Here is a 19,450-nt window from a genome sequence, read left to right as displayed (position 1 = left end):
AACTTCTTGTCTAGCATTCATGTCAAATCCTGAAACATTGTTTTATGTACTAAATATGCTGTTCAATACCTTCTTAACAACACACTAGATATGCTCTCCCTATTCATTTTTCAAAGTCAATTATATGGGATTTATGTCAGGTGCGATTAAAAAGTGTTCACATATGAAACATTAATAAACAGAGTTAAATGTAATGAAAAAAGTGAACTAATAAGGTATTACACACAGACATGATAAGGTACTATTCCTAATTTTTACAGCACAAATTATGAGCAGTGTCCCATTTCAAAATTGTAAAAGGATGTACTCATTTACTCTCATGGCATATATATATCAAATTCTAAAGCACAAATCTATAACAGAACATAATTATGTAGTGTATCATAGATTTTAACTCGGTCAACAGATAAGACAGATCTTTAAGAATTCATGACAAACAAAACACAGTTATATAGTTTTATGAATCTACAAATAGATTTAAACTCAGTCAATGGATACGACAGAACTCTAGAAACTACATGATCTTACATAATAAATTGACGACAAACAAAATACAGTTTGTGATTAGCACCTACATCACTATAATTAAACATAGTATCCCAAAACTTTTGATCAAAACATAAACGAGAAATCTGATATTACTTCTGTTCAACTTCAGATACCTGTGCCATATTATTAACACAGTTATTATTGTCTTATTGCAAGTGTATATTGGGGGTCCTGTACTTCTTGTGTTTCCTCGCCCCAAAATTGTGGACTTCCTTGGAGGCAGACTGCCATTTCCCGAGTAGTTACTTCTATGATTGTTTCTCCTATTAAATTGCCCATGGTTATCCCCATTATTCAATTCTGCTGATGTTCAAAATTTCTGTCTCTATTAACATTTTGACCCTAATAGAAGTTACCACTATCTCTGTTATTGTAGTTATTACCATTGTGATCTCTATCATTTCAATTGTTATGGTACATACTTCTTTCTTTCTATGGCCCTATCCAGCCCGTCAACATATCGTAAAAATTGTTCAAGACAATTGTCCAGTCCACCTACTAAATACCACTGCAACCTTTCAGGTAATCTCCTTTTTAGAGCATCAATGTCATTTTGTCAAATGGTTGGTCAATATGTGTTAATTTCTAAAGTTGATTCTTACAAAACTCTTTCAGAGTACCGTACCTACTCTTACAATTAGGACCATTCAGAAATATTATGAGAAGGAAAGTTGCCACTCACCATATAGTGGAGATGCTGAGTCGCAGATAGGCACAACAAAAAGACTTTTACAATTATAGCTTTCAGCCTTTAAGGCCTTCTACAACAACAGACAGACATATCAGACATATGCGCGCTTGCGCCCCCCCCCCCCCCCCACACTTACGCAAATGCAACTTTGTTGGCCACTGTCTTCACCCCTCCAGCCCCTTCCCTGTTCCCATTCCAGTACTACACAGCCGTCATTCCACCACCACACCCAGTCTTTTTATTTCTCTCCTCTTCCGCTATTCCTCCCGCCCCCTTCCTACCTCTCCCCTGCCCTCAGTCTAAACTGCAGCACTTCATTGTCCACCACCCCCACCATACTATCCCTCCCCCTCCCCGCTCCAGCCTCCTCCTTACCCCCACATACGTGTTTATCGTCGCTGTTGGCAGAGCAGTGGTCCTATGTATAAGTCTTTGAAAGCAATAGACATTGATGTGCTGGGCAATTCAATAAGCATCAGCTTACAGGTGGTCCATATGTCTTTTGTGGACTGAGAATGAAGTTCACATGTGATGTTACTGCTGTCTTTGGAGGCAGTATCTGGTTGACGTTGGCTATTGTATGGAGGAACCATGTGGATTATGGTGGCCTTGTAGTCTTTCCTGATGCAAACATTTTGGCTTCAAAGACTTGGGAGTACAGCGAAGAGTATAGGACTGCTGGCGAAGGTTCCCTATGGTACCTGATTCCAGACAAGCCGTTTAATTTGTCTACAAGGAGAAAGAAGCAGCTCAATGCAGACGAGTACCTATTTATTTGGGCCAAAGTAGGCAACAACAATTGTAAAATAAAGATTACTGGTGACTGTATGTTGTATTATAGACAAAAAAATCCTCATCTCCTTTCCTAATTTACAAAACATCCCTCTGACAACCTTTTTTTTATCTCTGAAACCTGATTACTAAGTTAGTCTATTTGGTATTGTACCCTCTCCATCTTACTATTGTTTTCAGACTGTTCTGTTTTCATTTCCTCTAATTTCGCCAAAATCGACTGCAAAATGTCAGTTTTAACTGTTCCTTTGCTGACTACATTTTCACTTCATTAAAACATGTCCTGGCTGGGTCCTACAGCTTTCACATCACTTCTACCCTCGTCTCTATTCATTTTGCTAGCAAACACACACACACACACACACACACACACACACACACACAGAGAGAGAGAGAGAGAGAGAGAGAGAGAGAGAGAGAGAGAGAGAGAGAGAGAGAGAGTGTTTGACTTATCTTTTCTTTTTGATGTTCCTCGTCATAGTTGTAAAATCGTCTTCAATTCATCCGGTCCGTCATTGTTGATAGTATCTTGTCACCGTTGAATATGACTTTGTTGGGCAGTCCTCGGGTCTTCTTTCTTCGCATCATTTATATATATAACTGCAAATGACACAAATCACTGTCCTTTTTTCTTCTGCAAGAGACAAAACTTCGTTATCAGTCAACTGATCCCAGATGATGTCCACAATTGTAATCTTACCCTCTCACACATAACAACTAAATTTTCAGTCTCTTCTTAAAAATAAATTCATTTCAAAAGCTTTGAGAAGTGCAAAATATACAAATAACTCTTTTACTTATCTTCATTTTCTCGTTGTTGGCTGCAGTTTGTCATGTATAGGGGCAGATTCTTCAGGCTGAAATTTTTTAACTTCCAGATGACTAGATAAATTTTAAGTAAGCCTGTTGCATGATTTCTGTTTGCATTTGTTTCTTATGATGTCACATTCTTCTATATCACACTGACTTTACAACCTTCACTTCCATAACATGAAAAAATGGTTCAAATGGCTCTGAGCACTATGGGACTTAACATCTGTGGTCATCAGTCCCCTAGAACTTAGAACTACTTAAACCTAACTAACCTAAGGACATCACACACATCCATGCCCGAGGCAGGATTCGAACGACCGTAGCAGTCGCGTGGCTCCGGACTGAGCGCCTAGAACCGCGAGACCACTGCAGCCGGCCATAACATGAAAACAGAGGCACGCCCACCACTCCTAACTCATTCTGAGGTACTAACAATATTCCATAGAGTTTATAAAACAAGAGTTTACAAACTTCCTTGAAGAATCTTCACCAAGTAATACCATTATTTTATAAATGAGTCCAAAAATAAATTTAATAATTAGCATCAGATTGTGTAAATAATAATAGGAATTTTAAGTATGCCAGATATTTTGTAATTTCAAATATTTCTAAAAGAAGAGTAATTTTAACCGTACATGCATAGTTAGTACATATCGATAATAAGAAATTAATTTATTTTTATAATTTTAGCCTGAAATATAATAAATCATATACAAAATTGTATTAATTCTTTTAGTGAAACAGCTGAGATAATTTTAACCTATACAAGATTCGAAAATATTCCGGCTATTTCAATTAAAGAAAGGTAATGTTAGAGGAGGGTATCCCATTACAACCTGGACCACCGAAACAATCATGTACAACAATGCTGGACATACCCTTGTATGGTGAGAGGTGGGAACATGTAATGCACCCAGAAACATTGCCAAACGTGATCATCTTATAGTGTGGAGAGGTATAATGTTGTGTCGACATACTTACCTCCAAGTCTTTGAACATAATACACTCACCAGTCAATGGTGTTGTGACTCTGTACTCCTTCCCTATTTGCAACTTTTCAGGAGCCTCTTCAGGCCTGACTTCATTTTTATGGATAACAATGCTCTACAGCATCGAACAGGGCAGGTGGGCAAACTCTTAGAACGAGATGATATTCAATGAATGAAATGGCGTGTGCATTCCCCTAACTTAAATACCACCGAACATACATGGGATGTGTTGTGGAGACGTCTTGCAACACATTCTCATGCACCAATGACCACCCAGCAGTTGTCAACCACACTAGAGAGAAATGGAACACCCTACCACAAGAACTCCTTACCAACCTTATGCCCAATGTGGAAACATGTTGCAGAAAATGTACTGCCACCTACGGTGATCTCACACTCTATTAAGAACCTTTAGTAATGTGTAGGGAGCCATAAAACATCACAGTGACTTCAGTGTAAGTATATAAGAGTGTCATTACTGCTCGTCTGATTACTTATTTCTTTCAGTTACTTTCTGCTCTACTACACCACAGCAGTTCTTTCATTAAGCTATTTTACTTGGCAGTGACAGACCTTTCTAAACCTACTTTTGTCCTTAAGTTTTGCACACCAATATATATCATATTTTGTCTAAATATGGGAAATCTTTTAAAGAACTTTCTCCAGGACAGTAATACATATTTCTGAACTTTCTCAGGTCATTAATAAACATTTCTGCTAGAGTTCCAGCAAGGCTAGTCTCCTTTGTGAGGCCTTGTTTCTATTGGTAATTTTGGTTGTTAAAGGGAAAATAATTATAAGACAGCGCTAACCCTTGAAATTCTATTAGTTCAGTTATGTCTGCAGTGCAATTTTTTACACTTTACACTCCAGCAAGTGGTTTTTTTAACAAATTCAATGGTACCTTTGATCAGAAAATCATTTAACAAAGTTTCAGTGTCTAAAAATGCTAAAAGGAGACAGGGGAAAAAAATTGTCACTAAAAAGTGTCCTCTAAGGTATATACTGCTTTTAACGTATTATTTGGTAATTCGTTAACTTTGTAGCTAGAGACCACAATATTATTGACAGTGGGTTTGCTAGATTTCTCTCCTTTCTGATCTTTAATATGGGACCAACACAATATCCTCATCCATACCAACATCACTCCTGCTCTCTAACCCTCACCTCGCAACTCGTGTCCCTGTAACAGACCTAGATGCAAGACCTGTACTGTACATCCTCCCAACACCACCTATTCCAGCCCGATCCAAGCATCACTTATCCCATCGAAGGCAGAGCTACCTGTGAAACCAATCATGTGATCAACAAGTTAAGCTGCAACCGCTGTGCTGTGTTCTATGTGGGCATGAAAACCAACAAGCTGTCTGTCTGCATGAGTGGCCACCAACAAACTATGGCCAAGAAACATCTGGACCATCCAGTTGCTGAGCATACTACCCATACAATGTTTTTCACTTCAATAACTGCTTCACAGCCAGTGCCATCTGGATCCTTCCTACCAACAACAGATTTTCTGAATTGCCCAAGTGGGAACTCTCCCTGCAATATATCCGATGTTCCTGTAACCACCCTGTTCTCATCCTGTGTTAAGTCACTGTCCTTCACCCACCTATCTCCTTCTCTTCCCACTCCAGCACTACACAGCCTTCTATTCCGACCTCAACCTATGGTAACATACTGCCCCACACCCTCCATCCAACAGTTCCCACCCCCTCTATCCTATTATCTCCTTCCCATTCTCATCTACTCTGTTCATTTTCAGTCCTCTGTCAATGCATCTGCCCGTCTTTCCCCACACCTCTCCTTTTTCCCCGACAACCTCCCGATGCTGCACCTGTTGGCCATCTAGTCCCTGCACACGCCGCCACACAGCGTTCATCTCTCTCCCATATACTGCTCTCCCTCCCCTTCCCTTTCCCCGCTTTCTCCAGACTGCCGCTTGCATCCCACGTGATGTTGCATTCCAGCCTGAGATGCTGAAGTTGGTGGTCGTGTGTGTGTGTGTGTGTGTGTGTTTTACTGATGAAGGCTACGGACAAAAGCTATATGTGAGTGTGTTTTAATTGTGACTGTCTGCTGCAACTCGACGTGTCTTCTTTACAGTAAGTAATCTGTCTTTTGCTACATTGTTGATATTCCTACCTGGAGTTTCCATTGTTTAAGTAATAACCAGCAATACTGTCTCATCATTTATTAGTTTTCTTGATTCCCTTTGATACAATTAACTTTAACAGATGTGTGAAGTAGTCATTTTCAGAGATTGCAAATTTAGATATGTGTTTAAGTTAATTAGGAGGACATGGGTGACATCATCCCCTTGAGAATATGCTCCTCTGGAAGTGGTTATCTAGTGAGAAGTGCTGCCAACAGTTTATTAAAAAGGTGTTTCTATTAAAAAATGAATTAAACAAGCAATTCTCTAGTATTATGTGACTGTCAAAATGCCACACCCACAAAATAAATGTCTGCATGGCCAGAAATAATGTGTGCAAACATAACAGAAAAATACAAAAGGCATCAATATGTTCAGGCAGTTGCTCCAATCTGAGGATTTCACATACTGATGTTTTCCAGTCAAATTTTCTCCACAGCCCTAAATGGGAGTATCAGAAAATAATTCTGCCAGAAGTGGAAACCATTCTGTGATAATGTTCCATGCAGTTTTCGGGCATATAATGATACAAGCTGCAACACCTCAGTGCACACTAAATAAACTATGCTCCACGATAAATTTTATAAATGAAATGAATTTGTAAAAATGTTTCCCAGTGAATCTACTCAATTATAGAGAAATTCTATTAGTGGTTAGTATCATCTTGGAATTACAAGACAGGTAAAGTCCTCCTCTTCACTCTTTCTATTAATCTCTTCAGACTTTTCTATTAACATCACCTGTTTCTTCCATTAAACATTCTCTGCATTGTAAGATTCCAATCTTCCAATTGCTAATACACATATTACATTACTGCTGGCAGAACCAAAATAGGTTAATTGAATATAATGTTTTATGTAAATTTATTTACAGCTGTGCCTCACGTTTTGAGTGAATTACACTATAAGACACCAATGGTAAATATTCTTCAGTCTCTTGGAAAACTCTTATTTTTTGCACATTTTGATGCATGTACCACACTATACATTCAGTGTGGTTCCAGGAAAGATAATATAAATAAAAATAATGTGGTATTCAGGTACAAATTGTTTTGATTATGAAATAACAACAATGACCTAATTAAGTCATGGCATCTTGTAGTAAACAAACTGACTTACACATAAAATATTTAATTACATTTGGTAAACATCTCATTTCATTCCAAACACATCCATTGGATACATTTTTGTGCATAAATGAGACAGTCAAGTGTATGACAGTCACTGAATTTTAGAGTAGATCAAAATCTAACACCTTACCATCCAACAGTGTGAATATATATATAGCTCTTGGAATAAAACTCACTTTTACTTACGTATGTAGAGCACATCCACATCACAGAAGGAAGAATCACTCAGTTTTCCACTGCATTTATTATGTGCTTTTTTCTTTGGTGAGATTGTGATTAATTGAACATCACAAAGAGATTTAATAAAGTTGACCCAGCAGTTATAAACTGCCCCATAGCCTCACTGCACCAGAGGCGGTTCAGTATTTACAAACTATGGTGAACAGTAGAGGTTACACTGATTGTGATCTGAACCACAATGCCAGGTCTAACAATAGGCTCTTTTTCCCCCTTCTCAATAATTATGAAAGTAGTCTGCAGAGTCTGTGCAGAGAATAGAGAAGGAAACTGTTTTATTTGACTGGCACATGCACAAATTCACTGCGGCTGGTCAGGCTGTTCAGCTTCTGCCCAATTAAATCCACCTGGGCGTTCCTCAGGTAGCGGTGTGTAGTCAGGATCATTCTGCGCATCAAACAACGTCTTCCTGCAACACACAAAAATCTCTTACATTCATCTGTACAGCTTATGTATTTTTTTAGATGATTACTGTAGGTACGGCAAAATTATCAAACTCTTAGAGGATATCACACGAAGAAATAAAATCAAAACAATAATAGATAAATGAAGAATGTTGTTGAATATAATGCTCATTTTTATATGAGAAAACAATAAAAGGAGTTGCACAGGTTCACTGTGGGAAAGGAATGTTACGAGTTAATGACCCATGGACAACTAGGTCATCCGAGATGGAACACAAGCCTGGACAGGGGAAGGGTGGAGAAGAACACTGCCTATATCCTTTTCAAAGGTGTTTGCCTCAATCAATTCAGGGAATCTACATCTACAATTCACAATTAAGTGCTTGTCAGAGGGTTTGCTGAACTATACCTTCAAGCTATTTCTCTACTATTCTCTGCTTAATACATGAAAACATAAACTTGGATGGTCTGCTCTGGATTTAAACTGCTGTCCTCCCAAACATGAGTATAGTGTCTTGCCACTGTGCCACATTACTAGATGGTTCAGTGGGAATCACTACAGGTAATCTGATGGACACCAAAACTGTTGCCCCTCATGGATATAGAGCATGCAACAAAATGATATTTTGAAAATTTGAGAGATTGTAGAGGATGAAATTCTGAACTTTTGATATAAGGAACGTATAGCTGGGACTGTGAAATAAAATTTCTACAGCACTATACACTTGTTAAGGTAAATGAAACACTAGAATACTCTAATTTGGAAAACTTTTTTTGAGGAAACAATAGAATATAATCAGATACTGTAAATTGAATCAGTGGCTTCACTACTTCAGAGTTATGTTCAAATGTGATGACTACAAACTTTGTCACATAATGTGCAACAACAAAACAGGTTTGGTGTACTTCTCTGAAAGACTCCACACTTCCTTCTCGTGATATCAGAGGCTGTAAAGATGCACTCACTCAATAAGCTCAGGTACTGTTCCTACTGGTGTTAAGCACACAGGGGACTACACATACCCACAGAGGGGCGAGTCAGGGGCGTGTGCAAGCCAAGGGACTGTGTAATCTCTGCCAATTACTCTCTACTTTTTTTTTTTTTTTAAGTGCTTTATCTGAAAACTACCTTGAGCAGTTAAACAGAGAACCGACTCGTGGCGATAACATATTAGACCTTCTGGTGACAAACAGACCCGAACTATTTGAAAAAGTTAACACAGAACAGGGAATCAGCGATCATAAAGCGATTACGGCATCGATGATTTCAGCCGTAAATAGAAATATTAAAAAGGGTAGGAAGATTTTTCTGTTTAGAAAAAGTGACAAAAAGCAGATTTCAGAGTACCTGTTGGCTCAACACAAAAGTTTTGTCTCAAGTACAGATAGTGTTGAGGATCAGTGGACAAAGTTCAAAACCGTCGTACATAATGCGTTAGATGAGTATGTGCCAAGCAAGATCGTAAGAGATGGAAAAGAGCCACCGTGGTACAACAACCGAGTTAGAAAACTGCTGCGGAAGCAAAGGGAACTTCACAGCAAACATAAACATAGCCAAAGCCTTGCAGACAAACAAAAATTACGCGAAGCGAAATGTAGTGTGAGGAGGGCTATGCGAGAGGCGTTCAATGAATTCGAAAGTAAAGTTCTATGTACTGACTTGGCTGAAAATCCTAAGAAATTTTGGTCTTATGTCAAAGCGGTAGGTGGATCAAAACAAAATGTCCAGACACTCTGTGACCAAAATGGTACTGAAACAGAGGATGACAGACTAAAGGCCGAAATACTAAATGTCTTTTTCCAAAGTTGTTTCACAGAGGAAGATTGCACTGTAGTTCCTTCTCTAGAGTGTCGCACAGATGACAAAATGGTAGATATCGAAATAGACGACAGAGGGATAGAGAAACAATTAAAATCGCTCAAAAGAGGAAAGGCCTCTGGACCTGATGGGATACCAGTTCAATTTTACACAGAGTACGCGAAGGAACTTGCCCCCCTTCTTGCAGCGGTGTACCGTAGGTCTCTAGAAAAGCGTAGCGTTCCAAAGGATTGGAAAAAGGCACAGGTTATCCCCGTTTTCAAGAAGGGACGTCGAACAGATGTGCAGAACTATAGACCTATATCTCTAACGTCGATCAGTTGTAGAATTTTGGAACACGTATTGTGTTAGAGTATAATGACTTTTCTGGAGACTAGAAATCTACTCTGTAGGAATCAACATGGGTTTCGAAAAAGACGGTCATGTGAAACCCAGCTCGCACTATTCGTCCACGAGACTCAGAGGGCCATAGACACAGGTTCACAGGTAGATGCCGTGTTTCTTGACTTCCGCAAGGCGTTCGATACAGTTCCCCACAGTCGTTTAATGAACAAAGTAAGAGCATATGGACTATCAGACCAATTGTGCGATTGGATTGAGGAGTTCCTAGATACCAGGACGCAGCATGTCATTCTCAATGGAGAGAAGTCTTCCGAAGTAAGAGTAATTTCAGGTGTGCCGCAGGGGAGTGTCATAGGACCGTTGCTATTCACAATATACATAAATGACCTGGTGGATGACATCAGAAGTTCACTTAGGCTTTTTGCAGATGATGCTGTGGTGTATCGAGAGGTTGTAACAATGGAAAATTGTACTGAAATGCAGGAGGATCTGCAGCGAATTGACGCATGGTGCAGGGAATGGCAATTGAATCTCAATGTAGACAAGTGTAATGTTCTGCGAATACACAGAAAGATAGATCCTTTATCATTTAGCTACAAAATAGCAGGTCAGCAACTGGAAGCAGTTAATACCATAAATTATCTGGGAGTACGCATTAGGAGTGATTTAAAATGGAATGATCATATAATGTTGATCGTCGGTAGGGCAGATGCCAGACTGAGATTCATTGGAAGAATCCTAAGGAAATGCAATCCGAAAACAAAGGAAGTAGGTTACAGTACGCTTGTTCGCCCACTGCTTGAATATTGCTCAGCAGTGTGGGATCCGTACCAGATAGGGTTGATAGAAGATATAGAGAAGATCCAACGGAGAGCAGCGCGCTTCGTTACAGGATCATTTAGTAATCGCGAAAGCGTTACGGAGATGATAGATGAACTCCAGTGGAAGACTCTGCAGGAGAGACGCTCAGTAGCTCGGTACGGGCTTTTGTCAAAGTTTCGAGAACATACCTTCACCAAAGAGTCAAGCAGTATATTGCTCCCTCCTACATATATCTCGCGAAGAAACCATGAGGATAAAATCAGAGAGATTAGAGCCCACACAGAGGCATACCGACAATCCTTTCCACGAACAATACGAGACTGGATTAGAAGGGAGAACCGATAGAGGTACTCAAGGTACCCTCCGCCACACACCGTCAGGTGGCTTGTGGAGTATGGATGTAGATGTAGATGTAGATGTAGATGTAGAACTTGTCCGTGAGGAATGCCCTGGCTCGACAATCAAAGTGCACTGGAGTACTGTCATTCTGATACCATAAACCAGTGCATAATTGCAAGGGAATATCCTCCAGAAGTTCAGGCAAAGCATTCTCCAGACAGTTGAAATACCATGCACCGTTCAAATGATCTGATAATGATGATATGATAATGTTTGGTTTGTGGGGTGCTCAACTGTGTGTTCATCAGCGCCCATACAAAGTCCCAATTTTCAAACAGTCCAATCTCGCCACTGTCAGGAATGATGATGAAATTATGAGGACAACACAAACATCCAGGCCCCAAACGATCTGATAAGATGTGTGGTCCAATAAAGTGATCTCCCTGAAATCCAGCCGAAATGTTCACTGAGAATCTCACCTGGTAGTATCTCAAATAGGTAAGGAGTGGGTTTTCAACAACCCAGTGGTGGCTGTAGAAACTTTATTTCACATTTCTAGCCAGAGGTTCCTCATTTCAAAACATTCCAAACGTCATTCTCTACAATCTCCCAAATTTTTAAAATGCCAGTCTGTTACACCCTGTATAACACACACACACACACACACACACACACACACACACACACGTCCATATGTGTGTGACCAAATTAAACAAAACAGCTGTTATGTGTTTTGTGAGACATCCAAAGACAATGAAAAAGTAATTTTGTTTCACATTACAGACAACTTGTTGCTTAAAGTGCAGTTTTATCTTTCCTATTGACAAGGTGGCTTAAAATTACTACTGTGAGATAAAAAGCTTTTTCAGTATGGGTGCTGCAGCCATAGACAATGTGAAACAGATAATGTGGGTTGAAAACCAACCCCAGCTGTAATTTTCACTTTTATTATATTTTATTCGTACATCAACTCTCAACACTCAATTAATAGAAAATATGATGTGACACACAAGACAACTAGATGACGGTACAACATTATAAACTAAAATTATAACTTTCATGCAGCAATTAACAGAAGCCTTCAGAGGATTTGGTTTACAGTTTAATATTCATGAAACAAAATTTTTGTGCTCATCCGTACTCATGAAGATAATGACAACTTGTAAGTCTAAACTGAAATACACTCCTGGAAATTGAAATAAGAACACCGTGAATTCATTGTCCCAGGAAGGGGAAACTTTATTGACACATTCCTGGGGTCATATACATCACATGATCACACTGACAGAACCACAGGCACATACACACAGGCAACAGAGCATGCACAATGTCGGCACTAGTACAGTGTATATCCACCTTTCGCAGCAATGCAGGCTGCTATTCTCCCATGGAGACGATCGTAGAGATGCTAGATGTAGTCCTGTGGAACGGCTTGCCATGCCATTTCCACCTGGCACCTCAGTTGGACCAGCGTTCGTGCTGGACGTGCAGACCGCGTGAGACGACGCTTCATCCAGTCCCAAACATGCTCAATGGGGGACAGATCCGGAGATCTTGCTGGCCAGGGTAGTTGACTTACACCTTCTAGAGAACGTTGGGTGGCACGGGATACATGCGGACGTGCATTGTCCTGTTGGAACAGCAAGTTCCCTTGCCGGTCTAGGAATGGTAGAACGATGGGTTCGATGACGGTTTGGGTGTACCGTGCACTATTCAGTGTCCCCTCGATGATCACCAGTGGTGTACGGCCAGTGTAGGAGATCGCTCCCCACACCATGATGCCGGGTGTTGGCCCTGTGTGCCTCGGTCATATGCAGTCTTGATTGTGGCGCTCACCTGCACGGCGCCAAACACGCATACGACCATCATTGGCACCAAGGCAGAAGCGACTCTCATCGCTGAAGACGACACGTCTCCATTCGTCCCTCCATTCACGCCTGTCGCGACACCACTGGAGGCGGGCTGCATGATGTTGGGGCGTGAGCGGAAGACGGCCTAACGGTGTGCGGGACCGTAGCCCAGCTTCATGGAGACGGTTGCGAATGGTCCTCGCCGATACCCCAGGAGCAACAGTGTCCCTAATTTGCTGGGAAGTGGCGGTGCGGTCCCCTACGGCACTGCGTAGGATCCTACGGTCTTGGCGTGCATCGCTGCGGTCCGGTCCCAGGTCGACGGGCACGTGCACCTTCCGCCGACCACTGGCGACAACACCGATGTACTCTGGAGACCTCACACCCCACGTGTTGAGCAATTTGGCGGTACGTCCACCCGGCCTCCCGCATGCCCACTATACGCCCACGCTCAAAGTCCGTCAACTGCACATACGGTTCACGTCCACGCTGTCGCGCCATGCTACCAGTGTTAAAGACTGCGATGGAGCTCCGTATGCCACGGCAAACTGGCTGACACTGACGGCGGCGGTGCACAAATGATGCGCAGCTAGCGCCATTCGACGGCCAACACCGCGGTTCCTGGTGTGTCCGCTGTGCCGTGCGTGTGATCATTGCTTGTACAGCCCTCTCGCAGTGTCCGGAGCAAGTATGGTGGGTCTGACACACTGGTGTCAATGTGTTCTTTTTTCCATTTCCAGGAGTGTATTTGCACAAGTGAACAAATTTAATATCTGGATGTCTTCACCAGTTGAGCAAATAATGTTAGTTACATGTTATGTAGGTCATTTCAGTGATTCCTTTACCAAAATGATGTGGAACAAGTCAGTTTAGTAGATATGTATAGATGATCAGCATTAACATTAATGAAAACATTTTTGTCTTAGGTACTCATCCAACTACACTTAAAAACTTGGTTTACAGACTATCAGTTTTTAAATAGAAATTTGTACATCGAATAGGAATTGTCCAGGAGAAATTATTTTAGGTCAGATTTAAAACTTGCTTTGCTACCTGTCAGACATCTTGTTATTGCGCAAGTGTTAATAAAAGTTTGTTGCTACATACTGAACTTTTTTCTGAGCCCTTGACAGCTTCAATAATGATTAAATAACATCATTCCCCCCCCCCCCCCCCCCTTTAGTGTTGTAGGTATTGACTGCACTGTTCTTCTTAAATTATTTATGATGAATTTCACAGGCAAATATATGTATGGTGACAGTGCAGCTAAAATTCCTAACTTCTTAAAGAGGAACCTACATGATGACAGTGGGCGAACACTATGTTATTATTCTTACTGCTCACTTTTGTGCTCTTTCTAAGTGGCGACTCATCCCAGAAAATTATACCTTAAGACATTACTGAGTGGAACTACAAAAAATATGTCTGGAAGTTGATTAATTTGTTTCTAACACTAGCAGTCACACAAAGAGCTAGACATAGCTGAACTTAATTGTTTAAGAACCTTTCTAATATAATTCTTCCAGTTAAAATTTTCATTAATATGTACACCCAAAAAATTGGAGCATTCCACCTGTTTACTGGCTTATGTCCATGTGCCACATCAATTATTAGTATGACTATTTGTTGTACAGAACTGAGTACATGAGGGTTGTTTAGGGAAAGTCTGGTAAATTTCCATGAAAGAATGGAACACTCCTGTTGCACCTTCATGACTGGTATGCTTGATTATTCAAAGAACCATGCAAATAACTTAAATAGTGTATAGCACACAGTTCACTGTTGACAGCCATCTGAATTGGCCAGAGTGTCGGCTGCGATTGAAAATGGAGAAAACAGAGTTTTGTGCTATTATTAAGCATTTTCATATGAAGAGTTGAACTGCTGCACAAAACAAAACCAACTGGATGAAGTTCATGTGGACACTGTACCATCATTGAAGACCGCTTACATTTAGATTAATGAATTTAAATATACTTGGATAAGCACCAGAGACGAAGCGTGCTCCAGCCATTAAACCATGGTCACCATAAAGGAAACCATTGACAATATAATGGAAGACCACTGAATAAAAAATCATAAAATTGCTGAGACTGTAGGCATCTCAACTGATCAAGTTGGCTGGTTTAAAAGAGTGGGGAAAAGGACAAAACTACGAGGTCATCAGTCCCTTGTTCCAATTAAAACAATGCCACAAGTGTGAGAATAAAACAAACGAGACTGACAACTCAAAACGGAATGAAAGGAAAAATCACAAGAACGATGAAGGGCAACAAACATGTAAATGGACAAAAGAGGCCAAGAAAACCACAGAAAATCAAGAAACGGGATGAAGAGATTAAAACAACAAAGCAGATTACCATTGCTGGCTGACCATGAGAATCAAAAAGGAGAAGCCAGCCACTATGCAACACATTAAAACCTCCACCCTAGTGCATCTAGGGTGCAGGACACAGAGGGACGAAGGACATGTGCTAAAACTTAGATCAAATAGTAAAACCCACCCTCACAAATAAAATGTAAAACTAAATCAGCCGATGAGGTGTTGTCAGATAAAATTAGCAGCAACGAGTCCGGTAACCCAAGATTTCGTCGCTGGGCAGTCAAAGTGGGACAGTGCACCAGAACATGGGCCACTGTCAACCGGATGCCGCACTGACACTGAGGTGGGTCTTCAGGGTGCAGGAGGTAACTTTGGGTCGCTCAAGCGCTGCCAATGCAGAGCCAGCAGAGGACAAGTGATTCCCTGCGAGAGGCCTGCAAGACTTCCACACATCCGTAATCTCCTTAATGACACGCAGTTTGTTGTGTGTACTGGTGTGCCATTCCGTCTCCCAAAGCCGAAAAACCCTACGGTGTAAGTCAGAATGCAGATCAGCTTCAGAGATGCCCATCTCCAGAAGCGGTTTCCACGTAGTGTGTTTGGCCAGCCTGTCGGCAAGTTCGTTGCCTGTGATGCCGAAGTGTCCTGGAGTCCACACAAACACCATTGAATGACGGGACCAGTCCAGGGCATAGATGGACTCCTGGATGGATGCTACCAAAGGATGGTGAGGGTAGCTTGTAGGCTGCTCAAGGAGTCAGTAAAAAGAAGAAACAATTCCCCATGGCATGAACAGATATACAGATATAATGAAGTGCACGAGAGATGGCCGCCAGCTCTGCAGTGAATACACTGCAGGCATTGGGCAAGGAATGCTGTCCATTCCTCTGTGGACGTAGGCGAAGACAACATGACCATTAGTCATCGGACTGTTAGTGTAAACCGCTTCAGAGGCCCGGAACACATCAAGAATCAAGAGGAAATGACAGTGGAGAGCAGCAGGAGTAACCGAGTCCTTAGGGTCATGCGAAAGGTCCAGACGAATCTGCAGCCTAGGTGCACACCATGGAGGTGTATGAGGACAGACCTGGATGGGAGGTGGTAAAAGGAAGGACTCCAGTTCAGACAGAAGGGATCGCATGCGAACAGCAATTGTTAGCCCTGACCTGGGCTGTTGATGCGGAAGATGAACTGCCGTGTGTGGAAAACGGCGGCGGTAATTCGGATGCTCAGGAGAACTACGAATGTGTACAATTTATCTGGCGAGCAGTTGTGCACATCGAATCTGCAATAGAGGGACTCCGGTCTCCACCAGGACACTGGTCACCGGACTCGTTCTAAAAGCTCCTGAGCTAGGCAAATGCCACAGTAGTGTACTGGGTCGGGTACACGCAACGCTGAGGGCGCCGCCGAACCATAAATCGGACTCCCATAGTCAAGGCAGGATTGTACAAGGGCTTTGTAGAGCTGCAGCAGAATAGAGCGATCTGTACCCCAGTTCGTGATGCTCAGGCAGCGGATAGCATTGAGGTGCTGCCAGCACTTCCGCTTAAGCCGATGAAGGTGAGGTAGCCAAGTCAATCGGGTGTCGAAAGCCAGTCCTAAGAATCGATATGCCTCCACTACAGTGTGTGGATCATCATTAAGGTAAAGTTCTGGTTCCGGATGAATGGTACGACGCCGACAGAAGTGCATGACACACGACTTAGCGGCCGAAAACTGGAAGCCATGGGCTAGAGCCCATGACTGCACCCTGTGGATGGCTTCCTGTAGGTGCCGCTCAGCAACACCAGTACTGGTGGTGCAGTATGAAATGAAGAAGTCGTCTGCATACAGATAGGGTGAGGCGGACAGCCCTACAGCTGCTGCTAGACCGTCAATGGCCACTAAAAATAGTGATACACACAATACAGAGCCCTGCAGGACCTCATTTTCCTCAATATGGGGGGGAACTATGGGAGGCACCAAGTTGGACACGGAAAATACAGAGTGACAGGAAATTCTGCATAAAAATCAGGAGCAGACCTCGGAGACTCCACCTGTATAATATGGCAAGGATATGATGTCGCCAGGTGGTGTCATACGCTCTGCGTAGATCAAAAGAGACGGCAGCAAGGTGTTGGTGTCTGGATAAGGATGTTCAGATGGCAGACTCAAGGGACACAAGATTACCAGTGGTTGAGAGACCCAGGCGGAAGCTGCCCTGACACGGGCCGCCAACACGCCATATGTTCCAGCAGCTTACAAAGAACATTGGTGAGGCTGATGGGCCGATAGCTATCCACATCGAGCTGGTTTTTACTGGGTTTGAGCACTGGGATGATGGTGCTCTCCCGCCATTCCAATGGAAAGATGCCATCGCACCAGATCCGGTTGAAGACGACGAGCAGATGATGCTTGTAGTCAGGCAAGAGATGTTTACTCATCTGACTGTGGATCTGATCTGGCCCAGGAGCTGTGTCGGGGCAATGTGCAAGGGCACTGAGGAACTCCCACTCTGTAAATGGGGCATTATAGGTTTCACTGTGGCGTGTAGTGAACGAGAGGACTTTCCTTTCAATACGACGTTTGTGGGTGCGAAAGGCTGGGGGGGGGGGGTAGTTGTCCGAAGCAGAGGCTCAAGCATATTGCTCAGTAAAGCACTCGGAAATTGCATTTGCGTCGGTAGATAACATGCCATTGATGGTAAGGCCAGGGACACCTCTTGGGGCCTGTTATCCAAAAAGATGTCTGATCTTCGTCCAGACTTGGGAAGGCGATGTATGGCACCCAATGGTCAATACATACCTCTCCCAACACTCCTGTTTCCGTCATTTTATAGGCTGGCATACACAGGCACAGAGCTGCTTAAAGGCTATCAGGTGCTCTAGGGAATGGTGTCACTTATGTCACTGTAGAGCTAACTGATGCTCTGTAATTGCCTCTGTGACTTCCGACGGCCACCGAGGGACTGTCTTTCATCGGGGGCACAATAAGGAGCGAGGGATCATGTTTTCTGCTGCAGAAACGATCATTGTAGTTACCTGCTCAACCATCACATCGATGTTACTATGTGGGGCAGAGACGATGGTTACATCAGACGTGAAAGTTTCCCAGATTGCCTTCTTTAAAGGTCATCTGGGCAGGCATCCATAGGCCTGACGCAGGAGCAGTTACAGGAAGATGGGTGAGTGGTCACTACCACACAGGTCGTCATGTGCTTGCCAGTGGATAGATGGGAGAAGTCCTAGGCTGCAATTGATAAATCAATGGCTGAGTAACTACAGCCACACTGAAATGTGTGGCGGCCCCAGTATTTAAGAGGCAGAGGTCGAGCTCAGACAGTAAAGTTTCGACGTCTTTGTCTCGGCCAGGCGAAAGGCAAAGGTCCCAAGTTCGAGTCTCGGTCGGGCACACAGTTTTAATCTGCCAGGAAGTTTCGAGATTGTGTATGTCCATCACATCCCAATACTCCACGCTCCCCAAGTCCCATCCGTGTCAACTGCCGAGAGCATCATTCACCTTGCTCGCCATACTGCAGGATTTTACAGAAAGAGAGGAAAATCATGGAATATAAGGCCCTGGACCGACAGACCTATACTGAGGCTAAGAGGAAGTTTGAGCGCCTACATCCTGTGGCTATGACCTACTCATATGCCACCGCTATGAGAACAGTTCTCGCCCATCAGTTCCTCGAACTCCTGTCGCCTCTCAGAACTGGTAGACTACACCTGCCCCCTTGATATTGGGGGGGTCACTTCCCTCCTCCCTGTTGCTCCCGCACCACCTACACACCTACTTAGGGAGCAACACCCTCCCCCCCCCCCCCCCCCCCCCCCAACCGTTGGGGATTTCAGTCCCCACTTCTGAGACAGAGAAGCATAATTCCTCTTGCTAGGAAGGGGTCCCTTGGGTCACTCCTGTCCCAGGTTTCTGCTAGTGGGAAAGATGACACCCGCCAGCGGATGAAGAGCCCAAAAGGAGCTTGTCATAGGGCTTCACGCTCATCCTCAGTCCCAGAGACTGATTCAGTGAAGTCCTCCCAGCCAGGTAAACCCAAGGAGCAGCGAGAGAAATCCGAAAAGAAAACCCCTAAGACCAAGGAAATTGCGGTGGCACCCACACCACCACTATCTACAAGCTCTGCATCTGAGGATGGGGTGGAGATTTTGGCATCCGCTGAGGACCTGGATCTCACCAGACCCTCAGACACAATG

The 19,450-nt window shown here is 42.8% G+C and overlaps 1 protein-coding gene across 1 annotated transcript in view; it reads right to left on the bottom strand.

The window, feature by feature from the left end:
- Window positions 1-7,103: 7,103 nt before the first annotated feature.
- Window positions 7,104-19,450, bottom strand: part of LOC126166669 (derlin-2-like) — an 86,062-nt gene continuing 73,715 nt past the window's right edge. The window contains exon 6 of the mRNA XM_049920420.1: window positions 7,104-7,764. Coding sequence (XP_049776377.1) covers window positions 7,656-7,764 — 109 coding nt within the window. The 3' untranslated portion in view covers window positions 7,104-7,655. The remainder of the gene's footprint in view (window positions 7,765-19,450) is intronic.

This window comes from Schistocerca cancellata, chromosome 1 (assembly GCF_023864275.1).
Source record: "Schistocerca cancellata isolate TAMUIC-IGC-003103 chromosome 1, iqSchCanc2.1, whole genome shotgun sequence".
Taxonomy (NCBI): Eukaryota; Metazoa; Arthropoda; class Insecta; order Orthoptera; family Acrididae; genus Schistocerca; species Schistocerca cancellata.
The sequence above is the reverse complement of the archived record's forward strand: the minus strand, read 5'-3'. Positions and strand labels throughout refer to the sequence as shown.